Source organism: Lepidochelys kempii, chromosome 2, assembly GCF_965140285.1.
Source record: "Lepidochelys kempii isolate rLepKem1 chromosome 2, rLepKem1.hap1, whole genome shotgun sequence".
Taxonomy (NCBI): domain Eukaryota; kingdom Metazoa; phylum Chordata; order Testudines; family Cheloniidae; genus Lepidochelys; species Lepidochelys kempii.
In genome coordinates this window covers 122627294-122644424 of record NC_136381.1, presented here as the reverse complement: position 1 = coordinate 122644424, position 17131 = coordinate 122627294, and the positions used below count along the sequence as shown (strand labels likewise).

At 35.3% G+C, this 17131-nt stretch overlaps 1 protein-coding gene across 13 annotated transcripts in view; it reads left to right on the top strand.

Moving 5' to 3' along the window:
* Window positions 1–17131, top strand: part of RELCH (RAB11 binding and LisH domain, coiled-coil and HEAT repeat containing) — a 122321-nt gene that overhangs the window by 33035 nt on the left and 72155 nt on the right. For 11 of the 13 annotated variants that reach the window (XM_073332228.2, XM_073332231.2, XM_073332227.2 and 8 more), the window contains 8 exons: window positions 2081–2152; window positions 2271–2326; window positions 2441–2554; window positions 5966–6166; window positions 6262–6353; window positions 8269–8574; window positions 15096–15171; window positions 15524–15619. In XM_073332228.2, the coding sequence (XP_073188329.2) occupies window positions 2081–2152; window positions 2271–2326; window positions 2441–2554; window positions 5966–6166; window positions 6262–6353; window positions 8269–8574; window positions 15096–15171; window positions 15524–15619 (1013 nt within the window). Of the gene's footprint in view, window positions 1–2080; window positions 2153–2270; window positions 2327–2440; window positions 2555–5965; window positions 6167–6261; window positions 6354–8268; window positions 8575–11033; window positions 14053–15095; window positions 15172–15523; window positions 15620–17131 lie in introns of those variants that run through there. The other 2 variants (XM_073332225.2, XM_073332235.2) reach the window with 2 other exon arrangements.

The following is a 17131-nucleotide window of genomic DNA, read 5'->3' as shown; positions in this document are numbered from 1 at the left end:
TTATAATATTTTAAAGAGATCTAAAAATATGAATACATGCTCACTTTTTGTTAAATAATTATTTTATCTGAATTCAATCAGTTACATGGTTTTTACGTTTTTCAAAATTGAATAAATCAACACATTACTATTTAGAATCTAACTATAAACTTGTGTGATATTCATATGTTTAAGCAAATGCTAAAAATGATCAGTTATATATAAAAGTGTAATTTTCTGTAAAAACGTTTTCTAACTTGGTTGCACAGAAATGTTTGCAGATCAGCATTGCTGACTACTAAAGAGATCTTTTACATACTTTCTCATCAGATCCTCAGTTGTGCTTTTGTACTGCTGCAGTAAAATTCTGTGCATCAGACAAGTTACTTTCATGTAGTAAATGTGATGTACTGTAGTTACTACTTCAGTTTTGATGGATAAATGCAAACTGAGTGAATCTTTTTTCCATGCACTCATTTATAGTCAAGAGGCTCTTGTTAATGACAGTCCAACAGGAAACTGAATTATTTGTACACTTTTGTCCAGAACTGAATAATACATCTTACAAATAAGAGCCAATTAAATGAAACACTGAGTTCATGACATTGTCATCTAAAATAGTCTTTCAGAATACTCCAGTAAAGTGTTTCCAGGCAATGATTGTGTAAAGAATATATTAAACATTCTTATTTGACAGAGCTAAAACATCATTAGCTTCACATCGGTATTAAAATTAAACTAATTTAGACAATCTCAGCTGTCCAAGGTAGTTTTAGCTAACACTTAAGTATATAGTTTTGTCACTTATAGTTAAATACTGAACTACTTCATTTTCTCTAGGCAACTGAATATTTGGTATTTAAGTATAATTGCCTACATTTGGTATTCAGACTAATGCACATACTCTATACCTGGCTGAGTTGAATCAGTAAGGTGTCTGGACGCTGGTAACTCCCTAAATAGGTTCCCTCAAAATGTTTAAATGTAAATGACTATGAAACGGAAAGTCGTTAAATCCTTTTACAGCGATTCAAAGTATATTTTAAATTGGCAGCCATTGTATACCTGACCCTGATTCTTGTTGCTTTCAAGGTAGCAGCACTGTACTCACATTTAAAAAATACTTGTTAGAGTAAACTTTATTGGAACATCGTTAGGATAATTCATAATGGAGATGTTGAACAGCTAAATTTTATTATACTCTTTGGATCTCCAGTTTTGAACTTGAGTTCAATTGACCAGTTTTAGAACTGTGGTATAAGTAAAGACTTTCAGAGGAAAGATTGCTTATGAGTGAGTGTACTGTAAGCTTCCTCTGAGGACTGTAATGAGATATATAGGTCTTCCTTTTAGCTATGCATATCTAAATGTATTTGACTTGTTGCAGAAGCTTCACTGAGTCTTGTTAAAGTGAAAGATCCAGGTCTACTTCTAGAAAATAACAGAAAACTCATAGGAATTATAACAAAAAACGTTGTAAATGATATTTTGGTAACTGTCTCGTAGCAAAAAATACAGTGGGATTCAAACTTTGAGATGTTTCCATGGCATTCATTCAAAGTAGCAAAATAGTGTGTCGTTTCTTTAGTATATAAAACAACCTTAAATAGTTTAAAAGGACAATAATATCATGGCATTCTAAATGTTTTCAGCTTTGCCACACAAACTGCTTCCACTAGCTCTAACACTAGCTTTTTAAAAAACTTCTCCCCTTTGTTTTATCCCAAAAGATCACAGTATATTGGTTACTAGGATTTGGAGAGGGGAAGGGTGGAAGCATCACAACATTTTCCTCAATTTAAAGCAAAGTTAAGATACATATTACAGTAATTTTATTAAAAACCTACAGCGATTCCTTGTCAGACAGCTTGAACTTCTAGCTTTGTTAACTGTAGACCACTATGATTATGGAAAATGTTCACCAGTTTGCTTTCAGGCCAACTCTGCTGCATGTATCCATGAGTTCCTTAAAGACTGCATGTTTTCTGTTCAATACAAACTGTATATTTTTTTTACACCCATCCTTGCTTTTTATATTTTATTTTTGTTTCCCTTTCCTTGGTTGGATGCCTGTGTGTGTTTAATCCAAATCCCTGTCCAGTCCTGGAGTTTGAACTACGGAAAGCCAAGGAGACCATTCAGGCCCTCCGAGCCAACCTGACTCAGGCTGCAGGTGGTGTACATAAACCTTTTCTTTAGTCTTTCTACTTTGACAATGTAGAAGTAGCTGAGCTCTTTCCAGATGAAAGAGTAAATTTTATGTTAATTTTTTTTTTTTTCTCTCTTCTCAGAAAATGAAGTTCCTTTGCAGGAACGAAAAAATTATAAATCAAGTCCTGAAATTCAGGTAGGTGGTTGACAGAAATTGAGTTAATAACTTTAATCCATATACATCTGTAGCATAGCAACCATAAAGAAGGTGAGCATAAGATTTACAGTTTTCATTTTTTCTTTTTTCCAGGAGCCAATCAAACCTCTTGAGAAAAGAGCTCTAAACTTCCTAGTCAATGAATTTTTATTAAAGAATAGTTACAAGCTTACTTCAATAACCTTTTCAGATGAAAGTGATGATCAGGTAAAGTTTGGTTAATCTTTTTGATAAAAATGTTTGCCTGCACTTCCTATGTTCAAATCTGGGTTTTTTTTAATTTGTTTTTGAAGTCAGAGTAGTTCTTGAAATGAGCTCTGGTTTTGCAAACTCTTACACATACACTAAATTATATACATTTGAGTAATCCCAGTGGAGTTTGTGGGACTACTAACATGCATAAAATTAAGCATGTTCATAAATATTTTGCTGGTTCGAGCCATAAATTGAAAGTACAGGAGCACTAAGTAATGCATCAGAATAGGCTCTGTTTGCAAAACATGTAAATAAGGGGCTGGAGAGCACTTAAAAATGGGTAGAACTATATCAACTCATATTAACTAAAAAAATGCATCATTCGCTAATCAGCAGTGTTCAGATTAACTTTTTACAAGTAATTAAGATTTTACTTCAAATTTCATAGCCTTGTTTTGGTCATGTACAGTCAGTCATTGGTCTACTTCTAGTAGTTGTAGAAGAACCAATGATTTGATTATTTCAGAGCATTTTATACTCTGGTAATCCCATTATCCAGTTGTAATTTGTAAATGCAAAACTACCATATATTTTTCTGGTATGCTGACACAATCACACAATGTCACTCTTAAAAGGTGTGTTGAAGAATTTAGTTGTAAAATTTTGAACATTATCTTCTTCTGAAAACCTTCAATTGATTATAAAGTTTTTATTACCAATAACCATTTTATGTATCAATTTCATGTGTATTCTAATTACAGCGTATAGAGAGTAAAATGAGAAATTAATTTTCTAAACAACTTGTCCTGCATTTGTCATCAGACGTAAATATATGGAGGAAAAAATAGCCCATGAGGGTAACTATTGCAAATTTGTGTAGTGATTCCCTCAGTTTAGCTTCTTTAGAAAAGTTTGATTATCTGCTCATTTCTGGGTTAATGTTGACAGTCCCCGAGACTTACAACCAACATGCAGGGAAAGAGTTCAGCTCTTCTACTTGCTTAATACTTCCCAGCCAATCACCCCCTCAATAATGGAGTTATGAACCATAATGGAAGCTTTACCGATAGGGGAAAAAACAATGTTTTTTTCAAAAATTTAACTTCATTTTACATGCCATGGAACAAATACCAAGAAAATGATCAAGAATATTCTGCTTGCTACTTTGAAGTGAGTAAATAGAAATCCAAATGAATTTTATCAGTATGTTTAAATAAGGTAAAGCAAGCAATCCTTCCTCAGCATAAAATATTGTGCAGCAGTTTTCATAAATTTATACAATACCTATTTCTCAGTCAAACTGTGTACAATATTAACTCTCAGAATTTACTCTGTTTTTAAGGTTCAATAAAAATAAAGTAAGGGATGGGAATTACTATCACATAGTATTGGATAATATTTTGTAAATCCATATAACAGTGGACAAAATGCACATCTTTATGGAAAAACTTAAATGCTACCACATATTACATGAAAATTTCTGTAATGTTGAAATAGTGTGAAACAGAACTGTTTATCTCTCTAAAAGAATTCTTTGAGGCTCTCCATTAAGTGTGGTGTCCTTAACGTGCATTTCTGCTCTTCAGTTTGACTCCATAAAAATTAAATTGTTGGGTTGCACATGTCTCACATTATATATCAAATGTGTTCAGTTTACAGGGGAAAAAATTTCTAATGGCCAGCCCTTCAAACTCAACCCATTCTCTGACAGTCAAGTTGGATTCTCTGATTCTCATGCATAATCAGCAATAACAGAAGCTGTGGGCCAAATTCTGCCCTCAAAGGCAGAGAGTGGAAAAAATAAATCCTAGATCTCTAATATAAAAGAAGAAATGTGTGCTTGAAGAACAGTGGGAAAGAATTGTACAAAAATGTCAGCATTTAATACCTTTGAAAATGTTCTTTAAGAGTATATCTGCACATCTGCTAGGAGCATGCTTCCCAGCATGTTTAGACGGACATACACGAGTCCCATTCAAGTTGGCACGCTAAAAGTAGCAATGCGGCCACTGTGGCATAGTTGGCAGCTTAAGCTAGCTACAGGTGTCCATACTCGGGCTTAGACAGATTTGAGTTTGGGTGGCTAGCTCAAGCTGTCACGGCAGCAGCCACACTGCTGTTTTTAACACACCAGCTCAAACAGAGCTTTTGCATGCTCATCTCCCTACCCTGGGGAGCACAATCCCAGCTGCTGAGTAGACAAACCCAAAGTGGCACAATACTTGAATAATCAAATGTATTTTAATGTCTTACACATGTTCTTCTCTTTTCTTATGTTAGTTATTTTGAGCAAACTTAATAGTGGAGATAGAAATAATGCAGACTAGTCAAACAAGAGAGAACTTTAGGTGATAGTCTAAAAAGATAAAATGGTCTCCAGGTTTTGAAATGTACACAGTTACTGTGATTTGATGCCCAACATGTGTGGCGTGTAATGGAGACTGATGGAGGCTACGCTTCCCCAAACCTCATGCTGGGGGGGGAGGGGCGGTTGTGGATTTGGGGCCCTGGAAAAATTTCCCCCTCCTTCCTCAGTTCTGGGGCTGGAGGAGCTCTCACTTCCCACTGCAGTTCCGGAGCCGTGGCACAGAGCTTTTCCAGTCTCAGGACTGCAGTAGGGAGAGGGGGTGAGGCTGCGGTGGGTGTGGTGGAGGAAAAGAAGAGGTGGAGTGGAGGTGGAACTGGTTTGGAGCTCCAGCCGTGGCCAAGAGCTTGACCCAACCAGGGCCTTCGGGGGGCTGAGAGCAGCAAGTGGAGGTGAGGCCTTGGCCGAAACAGGTGGGGCAGGGAGCCTCCTTGCCTCCCCAAGGGAAAGCCTGACCTACTACCCATGATACCCAATAGTGAATGGGAATATGCACTCAAATAACCAGTTATGTAAGTAATAGATTATTTGTGCACACAGTTTTTGTGATTTTGCATTTTTGAAAATTTAGGCCCCTGTTTTACAGATACACACAGATTTTATTGTGTCTATGAGATGGAATTTATTTTATTTATTTATCTATTTAAACTTTGAGGGGAAAAAGACCTCTGCATCAGTAGTACAAATACCCTTCCACCTGCTGCCTGCTTTACGCTAAAAATTTGCCTGACTGGCATACCTGATAAAACCCACACAACTTATGAAAGAAACAACTACAAATATTGCCAGATGTGCATTTTGGAAGGCTTCCTAATGCAGATCTTAGAAGTTTATTTGGGGTGATACTACTTTCTGCCCTGGAGCAGCAACTTTGACTTCTTCTGTTTTTCCCTTCAGTTGGGTATAAGCAGCTCACCTAGCATTCTCCAAAATACCCATGACATTTTGGCATGTGTCTTGTTCTTATGCAGGTATATACATGTAATGAAGTGAATAAAAATTCAAGAATAAAAAGAAATGTGCCATAGGCTTCTGACTCTGCTTTTAATCTTTTCAAGGATTTTGAACTGTGGGATGATGTAGGATTGAACATTCCAAAGCCTCCAGACTTGTTACAACTCTATCGTGACTTCGGAAACCATCAAGTAACTGCAAGAGATGTTGTGGATGTAGCAGTTGGTGTTGAAGAGGATGAGACAGAGGTTACCACTCCTACACTAGGGAGTGTTCCTATATTTGGAGCATCACAGTCAATAGAAGTAAGATTATACTTACGACTCTTATGCAGGTTTATTATGTACTGTCATAAGTGGAATTTGCTAAATTGTTTTCATTATTTTTATCTTGCATTTAGCAATGCTTAATAGTGCAAAAATTAGAAGATCAAATTAATGCATTAAACAGTGAGAAATGGTCTTTGATGGAACAAATCCGAAGACTTGAGAGGTATGTATTTTTGATTTTGCAGCGTTTTACATAAGAATATATGTAAAATATTTAAAACAAAAAACCTCACTAGTTGTTCATAGGGATTGTCTCTAGAATTGACAGAATCTTACCTTTTAATATATGGAATTCTGTAAGAACCAATAGAATATTTCAAATTTATAGAGCTTTTTAAGGGCTCTCGTTACATACAGGTTGAACCTCTTTAGTCCAGCACTCTCTGCTCCGGCAACATCCGTGGTCTGGCATGATTTTATTTTGTTTTTTATGCTTTATATACTTATTTCCTTGTGCCAATACAGTAAAATTCTGTAACAACACTAACACTTTGTTATGAAGAGAGCTGGTAAGCCTTGGCTAGGCGGCATTGTAAGCCTTTTTCCATTTATTCGCCTCGGCGAGATAAAAATAAAAAGAGACCTGCTCGCTATAATATTGACCTCCCATGGTTCAGCAAATTCACTTGTTTGGCACCGGTCAGGTCCCGAGGCTGCCAGACTAGAGAGGTTCAGCCTATGTAGTAATTTATCACGTGCATTTATCAATCACGGTTGACTTAAATATAGATAGATAAGGAATCTTATTTAAATTAGGGATGTAAATTACATTTAAAAAAAGTAACCATTTAAATTATTACAATTGTATCAGTTAAATGTTTAACCGTTGACGAGTTCACAACATAAGCACGGGAGCTAGGGGTGTGGGGGATGCTGCAGCACCCCCACGTTTTAAATGGGGTACCAGCTGCCGGCCCCGCATATTAGACATTTAAACATTAACTGAAAACATTACTGGTAAGACTGATGCTTATCGGTTAACCGGTTAATATCTTACATCCTTAATTTAAATATGTTTAAACAGTGAAACTAAAATGAACTTAAATACTTTTTGCTCTTCACTGTTGTACTGTTTGTGTTTGCATTTCTCTCTGAGTGGAAAATGAAAATCTGTAGAAGTCTGTTTCACTTCTGTCATCAATTTCTTTTGGTTTCCAAGTGCTGCAGTACTTGTGTTGCAAACACTGCTGAGGGGATGTTCATTTTAACAACTTTCTCTTTTTGAAATAAATAAAACCAAAGTATTAGTCTTGCACCAGCTTTTAAGTATCCCTTAAGTTACACAGTAAGATTTTTTCAGAGTATGTATCTATATATACAAAAAGTGATGATAACCTCTCAGGCATTTTGTCAAAGTTTATAGTTACCATTTCAGGGCAGGTGAAAGTATATTAAATATTGAACTCTGAAAATTAATTCGGAGCCAAAACATCTTAAATATTAACTCCATACAGACTTGTGCTTCTTGACACTTTGTGTTTGTTCAATTCTTTGGGTTCAGCCCAAAACATACAAAGCTGAACCTTTCTACCCTTTCATCTTTAAGATCTTTCTGGCAACACCATTTCATTTTTCTTTATCAAAAAAGAGTACACCTACACTGCAAAAAAACCCACCACCACTGTGGCAGTGAGTCTCTGAGGCCACATCAGCTGACTCAGGCTTGTGACTAAAAATAGCAGTGTAGACATTCTCACTCAGGCTGGACCCCTAGGTCTGAGAGGCATTCCCCTCACCAGGGGGACGCATTTACCTAGCCCAAGCGGGAACATCTGCACTGGTATTTGAACCCTGTAGCACAAGCCTGAGTCAGTTGGTCTAGGCTCTGAAACTTGGGTGGTGGCGTTTGTTTGTTTTTCTCTGCAGTAGATGTACCCTGTGAAAGGAGCAGAGCATAGTATGTCAGAGTTTTCACCGACACATCTCGTATGATACAAGATGAGACATTACTGAAGTTGTAAAAAAGAATTGACGTAGCATGTTCATTTACACCACAATATTTTCATATTTCAGTTGCCTGATTCAGATCTTCTTTTGAAAAGCTGCCAACAATGTAACATTTGTTTTTCTTCTTTTAGTGAAATAGACTTCTTCAAGAATGAAAACTTCGCTGTTCCAGTGGTTTGTGACTTAGTCCACTCCTCTTTAGACCAAGTGCCTCTCTCAGTTCCAGAGGACAATGGACGTTACTTAGATATCAAGAGTTCAGACAATGACAGTAAACATGGGAAAACTGAGGAAATAAGCCTTTCCATATCAGCCGAAGCAGATTCAAAGACACCTAAAGATGATACACTAAATTCTCTCCGTAGCAAAGAGAGAGAGAAATTGCCCTCTTGTGCTCTATCAAATAAAGCTGCAATACACTTTGATAAACCTAATAGGTTAGTGATAAAAGTTTTAAACTGAAATGCTTTTTTTCACGGTAGGGAGATTTTTTTTCTAAAAGCACAGTGCTACAGAGTTTAGTGCTTTTCTACCTCTTGCGTCCTAATTTCCAATCTTTATTCCCTTCATTTAAATATAATAGATGGCTTTTACAAATTTCTCTAAATTCTTTTGTATTTTGGGAAGGGTGTGAGTTCATTGAGTACATTTGTACTCAAGATGTTAAATTACACATTTTCAATTTTAAAACTAAATATTAAGAACATATTTTTTTTACTTCTGTCCACTCCTAAGTTCAGAATTGTAGGGAGAAAACACTGATATCAAAACAATGAATGAGGGGAAGGGGATGTTACTATTTTTTCCCTATGTTCCATCTCTTTATAAAATCTATTCTGTTCTTCCTCCAGTGAGATGGAGGAGTTTGGTATTTAGGCATTGTTTAGAAAAATGCGAACTAATATAACTAAAGATGTTAACTATATAATTACAATTTAAATGTCAGAAATATATGCATTTTACTGTCTTATCCTTTTAGGAAGGATGTCCCTAAAAGTCCAGTGACATTCAGCTGTTGGAGATTTGAGACTTGGATCTTATCACTAGAAACGTAGTATTAAAATGCAACCTTAAAGCACTATTCACTTATGTGAGATTAAATAAGACTTTACAGTCAGCATATACGCAGACACATTGTGTCAGCTGGTAATGGGTAAAACCTGGTTCCAGTCTGGCTTATTCATGACCATCTGATATTAAATTAGGCTATTGATATAATATGTATCACAGAAACTTGGTGGAACAATGATAACCAATAGGACACTGTAATAGCCGGGTACAAAATATATACAAATGACAGAGTAGGTCATGCTGGTCGGAGACGACACTATATGTGAAAGAAAGCATAGAGTCAAGTATTGTAAAAATCTTAAATTAGTCAAACTGTATCATAGAATCTCCATGGATAGAAATTCCGTGCTTGAATAAGAGCATAGCAGTAGGAATATACTGCTGACCACTTGACCAGAGTGGGGATGGTGATTGTGAAATGCTCAGGGACATTATAAAAACAGAAAAATCAGTAGTAATGGGGGATTTCAACTATCCCCATATTGACTGGGTACATCACTTCAAGGGTGAGATGCAGAGATAAAATTTCTAGCCACTAGATAAAATTTCTAATGACTGCTTATTGGAACAGCTAGTCCTAGAACTCAGAAGGAGAGAGGAAATTCTTGATTTTAATCCTAAATGGAGCACAGGATCTGGTCCAAGAGGTGAATACAGCTGAACTGCTCAGTAATAGCGAACATAATGTGATAAAATTTAACTTTTTTGTAGGGGGTGAAATGTGAAAGAAACCCACCATAGTAGTATTTAATTCCCAAAGGGGGAACTACACAAAGATGAGGAGGCTAGTTAAATGGAAATTTGAAAGGAAACAATCAAGAGTGAAATGCCTGCAAGCTGCATGGAAACTTTTAAAAGAGGCTCAAGCAGTATGCATACCCAAAACCAAACAAAAAAAAAATAGTAAGAGAACCAGAAAAACGCCCCAGTGGGTAAACAGAGTAAAAGAAGCTGATTGAGACTTTAAAAATTGAAAGTCAGATCTTAGTGAGGAAAATTGAAAGGAGCATAAACTCTGGCAAGTAGAGTATAAAAGTATACTTAGGCAGGCCAAAAAGAATTAGAAGAGCAACTAGCAAAAGACGCACAAACTAACGACAACAAAAATTGTAAGTACGTCAGAAGCAGGAAGTCTGCCATACTGTCAGGTTGGCAAGGCAAGGTCATTGTAGAAAAGCTAAATTAATTCTTTGCATTGGTCTTCACTGCAGAGGATGTGGGGGAAATTGCTACACCTGAGTCATTCTTTTTAGCTGACATCTAAGGAACTGTGCCAGATTGAGGTGTTGTAAAGGAGGTTTTGGAACAGATTGATAAATTTAAATAGTAGTAAATCACCAGGACCAGATGGTATTCACCCAAGAGTCCTGAAGGAACTGAGATACAAAATTACAGAACTATTAACTGTGATATGTAACCTGTCTCTTAAATCCGCCTCTCTGCCAGATGACTGGAAGACAGCTAGTGGAAAGCCAACTTTTAAGGTTTCCAGAGGCAACTTTTCTGAGCTATAGTCCTAGTTTCTTTGACCAAGGTCTTCAATCTCATAGTCATCGCAGAAAAAGTATCCTTATCACACTGATATTTTTGAGCATTGTAGTGGTTGGGAGAAAGAAAGAAACATGCATACAACCAATAAGAATATTGTAGTCCAAAAATGCTTAGTAAAGGAGTTTATACAACTTCTAAAGTTATTGTTCTCATACAGAAACAGCTCTGAGTAAGATTGCCTTATGAGTTATTTCAGCTCAAAATTTTCTAACCAAAACATTTTCATACTGAAAAATGCTGAAAGCCAATTTTTTTCAAGGGAAACTGTTTTCAGTTGTATCTGTCTATTTAATGGAAAATTTCAAAACTGATATTTTCATTTGAAAAACAACACTTTTGGAATTCAGCTTTTGTTCTCTACTTTTTTTCCTCTTGCCACAGAATGCAGTAGAAATTTTCTAGGTGTTTTTCCCTTTTTTCTGAGAGTGAATATGGCTGGGAAGTTTTTTCCCAAAAAACATTACTGACAGCAGGGGAAATTAATCTGTAGGTTTCCCACTCTAACTTCTCAAAAGTTGTCAACATTCTGAAAAATTGTAGTGAAGAAAGAGAAATGAAAATGTAGGTGGGGAACTCTGGACATTGTCTTATTGCAGCTTACCAAAAATGAAAGCAAAAAGAGGCAGAACTCACTTTTTTTAAACACTTCACTTTTTCTTGCAAAAAACAAATTCATTGTGAATCCTGTAAAATGGAAATAACTTCCATTTTTTGAAAAATTGCTGCTTCATATTTTGACTAGCCTCCTAGTATTTTTCTTGAATATCCGATCTATTCATTCTTCAAAATGTAAGATTAATAAATTACTATAAAGTTCTAGTAAGAATAATCTTAACTTGCAGAAATTAAAATGCCTTTAAATGATAGGTTTTAGATACAAACACGCATTATTTTAAATAAAGTTTTGAATGTGGAGTTCAATTCAGAATACACTTATGTGCATCCAATGGAAAACTTAAACCTGAAGGCATGTTTTTCTTTCTAGGGAACAAAAGTAAATCACTAGCAATGGTAAGGGTAGCAAATTAACTTTAAAGCTAGAAACTAGAAAACCTGCTCCTGCTTTAGAAGAACTTTAGCTTCCTTGGTCTGTCATCTTTCAATCTGAATAAATACAGATGGATAGAGATGGTTTGTAGTCCTAATTTAGGCCGTGGTTCTGAAGAACTTTTGTCAGGCAGAGCCCTGAATCCACAGAGAGTCCTACTGACTTCAGTGGTCTTCCTGAGGAGAGCCTATTGCAGGAACAGGCCCTAAAATCAAACTTGATTTTGCACTGAACAGAATAATTTATACTTAAAGGTAATATTTAATCCTCTCTTGGCAAAAGCAGAATGGATAGTTTTTAAAATAAAGTTGGCTGGCAATTTCAGCTGAACATCAGTCAGTCTTTTAAAGGTGTTAAAAATATCATATGGAATTAGATTTAAAAGAGCAGTTTTATAAATGTTGAGTTTAAACAGTTAGTAATTATCCAGAGTATTAACCCTAAAAGTTAAATATAGGTTTGCCAAAAGCTAGGATACATTGAAAACATGCTAGCTTCAAATCTTGTTACTTAGTAACTTATCTTTACATAGATGAAGTTAAAGGAATAGTCATTGCCTACTGCTAAAGGAAGTTTTATTGTTTACAATAGGTCGCTATTCAGTGTTCTGAGAATTCCATCATACAGTGGTGGCTGGATCTGTTCTAACAATTAGTCTAAATTAGTTTGAAATCTACTCCTCCTAACTAAGCAATTGTCAGATCAGAAGAATTAGATATTATTCTCCTGATCGTTCTTTCACTGCTAGTGTGTGGAAATTGCTAACTGTATTGATTTTGGAAGGAATTTCAGTTGCTGATTAAAAAAAATCCTTAAGTTCTTGAAGTCCACTACCCCTTTTTTGAAATGTAATTGACAATGTGTTATGGTTATCTAAATATCTTATATACTCTGCGGTGCTGTAAACCAAGGATGGTTGTCAATCCTTACATTCTATCAGGTATTCTGATGGACTGTATAATTAAACAATCTGTGGAATACTTAACAGGTTTTTAAAAATGATGCAGGCAATACAAGGACGCTTCCAGTGTCCCTAGACTTCAGGAAAATAAATACTCACATTCTAGATCAGGAAATATCAAAGAAGATAAATCAGTGGGAACACTTTATAATTACAAAGCTCTACTTTCTGGGTTCATGGTTTCTCAAAAGGTGTTCATATGTCTTCATAATTCTCGTGGCAGTCCTAATGGATGGTGATAGCTATTTGCCATTTTCTTGATCATTCTCTGATCAGAGAAAGTTCAGAAGAGCAAGTCAAGTCTAAGAAGGCCCATTATTATTTTTTAGTTTCATAGATTCATAATTCCAAACAATGTTAAAAAAAGGTCAGTGATACGGCGTCCGTTTTATTCACTCATTGGCCAAGAAGGCCGTGGCTTTTAGACCTAGATCTTTTACCAAAACCTCATTCTCCCACTTGTCTAATGAGAAATTTCCCAACCAAAAGCTTAAGCCTGCATCCTGTTCCCATAGGATGTCCTCTATGACTGACTAAAACTAACAAATTATTGGAAAAAACTGAAAGCTCTTCTAGTTTCAAGGAAAATTGTATTAAAGTCACGTATGCCACAGTATGTATTATATTAAAATACCTGTGCAAGATAAAGCTCATTCTAAGATTTTACAGATCCTGGCGTTTCTTCAGGATAGTCTCTCTTAAGCAAACTCAAAGTACAAGCTTCAGCTTGATCAAGAGTGATAGGAGTAAGTGGGGCAGGTTTTCTTTTGTCAGCCCTATAGCATAAAATCTTGTAAAGCAGTTTCTCTAAACCCACATCTAGTCCCTATGCCCATGCTAAATCCTAAACTGTGTACAGCAAACCAAATATGCATAGTCGTTCTCAGTGCTTCTTGTCTTTTGAAGATGCTTACCAAATTGCCATCACTTTAATTACAGAAGAATTTCTAAATTTGGTGAGTTATGCACAAAAAACAGTTACGGTTTTCATAAGAAAAAGCAATCCGCTGAACCAATAAATTGTTAATACAAAAAAAAAATGGGGTGGAAGATGTATAATTTGAGGCATAGCTCAAACTGAATGTAGGGGTGAGCACTTAGAATAGATTAGCAACTAGAAAATATAAGACCTTATTTCTGTTTATATTCTGTTGAGGTGAAAAGTGCTTGGGTAGGCATAAACTAGTTTGCCAAAATGCTAAATCTCGGAATAATTCAAAGCAAGATGAAGTTCAGCTGTAAGGCACCAGTACTCTCTGTCAGATAACCACTGGACCCAAGAAGGTATAGGCTTCTTACAAAGAAACTGTGATGGCAACAACTTAATCCTGTGTTCATACTTCTCTGATTTACAAGTTACACCTCCAGTGCATTTGGCTGAAAACAGGAGTACGCTTTAGTGTCCCGCTTATCCTCGACCTTCTAGTACAGAAATGTGTCTAAATTAGAGGTGCTTTTCCTTCCAGCATAATCACATATTGTTGACTTCAGGATTATTGGACAAATATATGCTTAAATAAATGTATGTTTACCAGATTTCAGTTCTCTAAAATTGATTGATATCCATCAATTTTAAGTTTTTATACAGGATGGGATATTTCGTTTGTTGACAATTTGTGGCGTATCTTATCTTCATGCTCTAGGGGAAAATATTGTTCATTTTAAATTCTTCCCTTTAAAAGTTGCTTTTAGCACAGGATTAGTAGGAAATTTACTGGCTGGCTTGGAAATTCTGGCTGGCTTTTCCAGATTACTTGAGTTTAGTGCCAAGGGTTGTAATTGACTTCTCTGGTGTTGGCATTATTCGTACAGTAAGATGGAAAATATCTCTGAGGCTTGTTGGATAGGAATATGCACAAGAAAATTAACTGAGGCAGAAATAGTACTTTTCCCTTGCCATTTGGCAGTTTACAAAGATTGTATTTTTTTTCTAGCGCTGCTGGAGTTAACATAACTTCATTTTCTTCACTCTTTGAATCATATTTTTGTCTGGACAAAACATCATCATTCTCTATCTTCAAGAATGTGAGCCCTGTGGGAATAACTTGTGAATTAGAAAAACTGCATTTTTAATCCAATCCAAAATGGCAGTTAGTTTAAACAAAAAAAACAAAAACTAGGGGTTTGCTGATGTTAAAATCTAGCTCAAATATGACTTCAAACAAGTTGAAGTTGCCCATATGCAACACAGAAAACAAGCTTTTCAGATGTCACTATATATATATATATATATATATATATATATATAAAACTGAATGAATAACTAGGATTCCATCAATGTCAACTCTGATCTATTCTTTTCTTTTCTCCTAACAAAATTATTTCAGGAAGTTATCACCAGCTTTCCATCAAGCACTACTATCTTTCTGTCGGATGTCAGCAGAGAGTCGTTTGGGATCAGAGGTATATTTCCCTTATCGTAAACAGAATACCCTTTTTTAATCTTCATTGACTGACTATCATTAGCCAACTAATACCTCTAGCTTTTCACAAGACTTCATATACATATAAATTTCATAATAATCCTGTGCCCAAGTTAAGAAACAAGGCGTATGATTTGGTGAGATTTAAATAGATTCTAATTTTGAGGTGTATTTATGTTCAATCATTAGTGATTATTTTTTATCATTCTTGGAAAGTGTAGTCTCTGCTAAAAAATGTTTTAATAAATGAAAAAGTTTGCATTTCAGACTAACACAGCTGTTACTCTGAAACATTTCAGTTGCTGCGTCTCATAAAAATAATTGGATTTTAGGTGTCTCGGATTGCAGATAGTGAAAAAAGTGTGATGTTAATGCTGGGACGTTGCCTGCCACACATTGTTCCTAATGTGCTGCTTGCAAAACGAGAGGTGAGAATCCAAAAATGTTTTCTATTTATTATTTTCACCATGTTGCCATTTTGTTCATTTTGAAGTTGTAGTGTTTTTATTTTTTTTAAAGTCTGTTACTTGCAATCATATTCTTACTTTTGTGCATGCATCTCTGCTCCTAGAGAATGGTTTCACACCTCTGTCAGGTGAGTTCAGTAAAACTGCATGGTGTTTCATAATATTTCCTTTTATGCTTAAGACACCCATGAGCATTCTGCAAGGCTTAACTGTTACTGTAGGTCCATCTGTTTGTTACTAACTTTGATGTTTTATATTAGATAGGCCTATTATTAATGAGTATTCTTTTTGAAGCAGTTGGGATTCAAGTCTACTGATATTACAGTATGGGATTACTTTGTCTATCAAAAGATAGCAAGGATTAACTCAAGTTCATTTGGAATGTTAAATACTTTAACAGAATAAACATTTCAATTTATTATTCAACAATTTAACTTTATGTGGAAGAAATTACTGTTCAGTCTTTTTCAAGATTAAACTAATCTTCCATATACTTTGTTTAAATTTGTAGTAATAATTTAAAATTAAATGAAGATATACGATTAATCTTGACTATAAATAGACTTGGGGTTCTACATATTCATGGATACTGTGGCAAACTCAAATAGAGTAAAGGAAGATAGACAACCCTGATGTGGATGTTTGCATTATGACTTCATTGTAAATGTTACACATAATCATAACTACAAAAAAGTCAAGCAATAGATGGTCAGTTTGATTTTTTACTACTTGGAGGTAAGGTTTGGTCTTTTTTAAAATGTGAGGGAGAATGTTCACTATTCCAATAATGACATTCAGTTTCAGTCCTTATCTATGGGACCTACAGTATGGTAGGTTTATAGTAATGCATTTGGCTTAAACCCATAAAAGGCTTTATCGAAAAATCCTTGAATCAAGAAATTTGTACTGATCCTTGAATGACATACGTTTCTGTAAATTGAGTGGTTTTCTGTGATTGATACAGTGCAATACCAACATGCATGGCATCTGAAAGTTTCAGAAAAATTATCCCAGGAAAATCTTTTTATTGAATATTCTGTATAATGATGCTTCTGTTAAAATACCATTGCAAAATCAGTCTTTGGAATGTGCCAGGATCAGTGCTTAATTTCTGATGTTTGCAGTTCTGCTTGGCAGGTACTCCAGCTTCTTTTCACAGCTTGTAGCATAAGCGGTGTAATGCGTTAATATTTTTCTGACCTGTTTAGCCTATTTCCTACCTACTTTATTCTTGCAAAATCTAAAGGAATAAATCATTAAATGTATTCTTGCATTAAGAAAAATCACTTCAGAGTGCTTCTGTTTCAACATGGTAGAAGACTTTACAAGAAAACTGTAACTATATTGCATGGAGAGTTTATGCTGTATATTTCATTAAAACTTTTGCTGTAATAGGTATTAAGACAATAGTTTCTTCAGCGCAGCATTCTCTGAGCTAGGATTGGAATCTAGAGGAAAGATTAATATAGATTA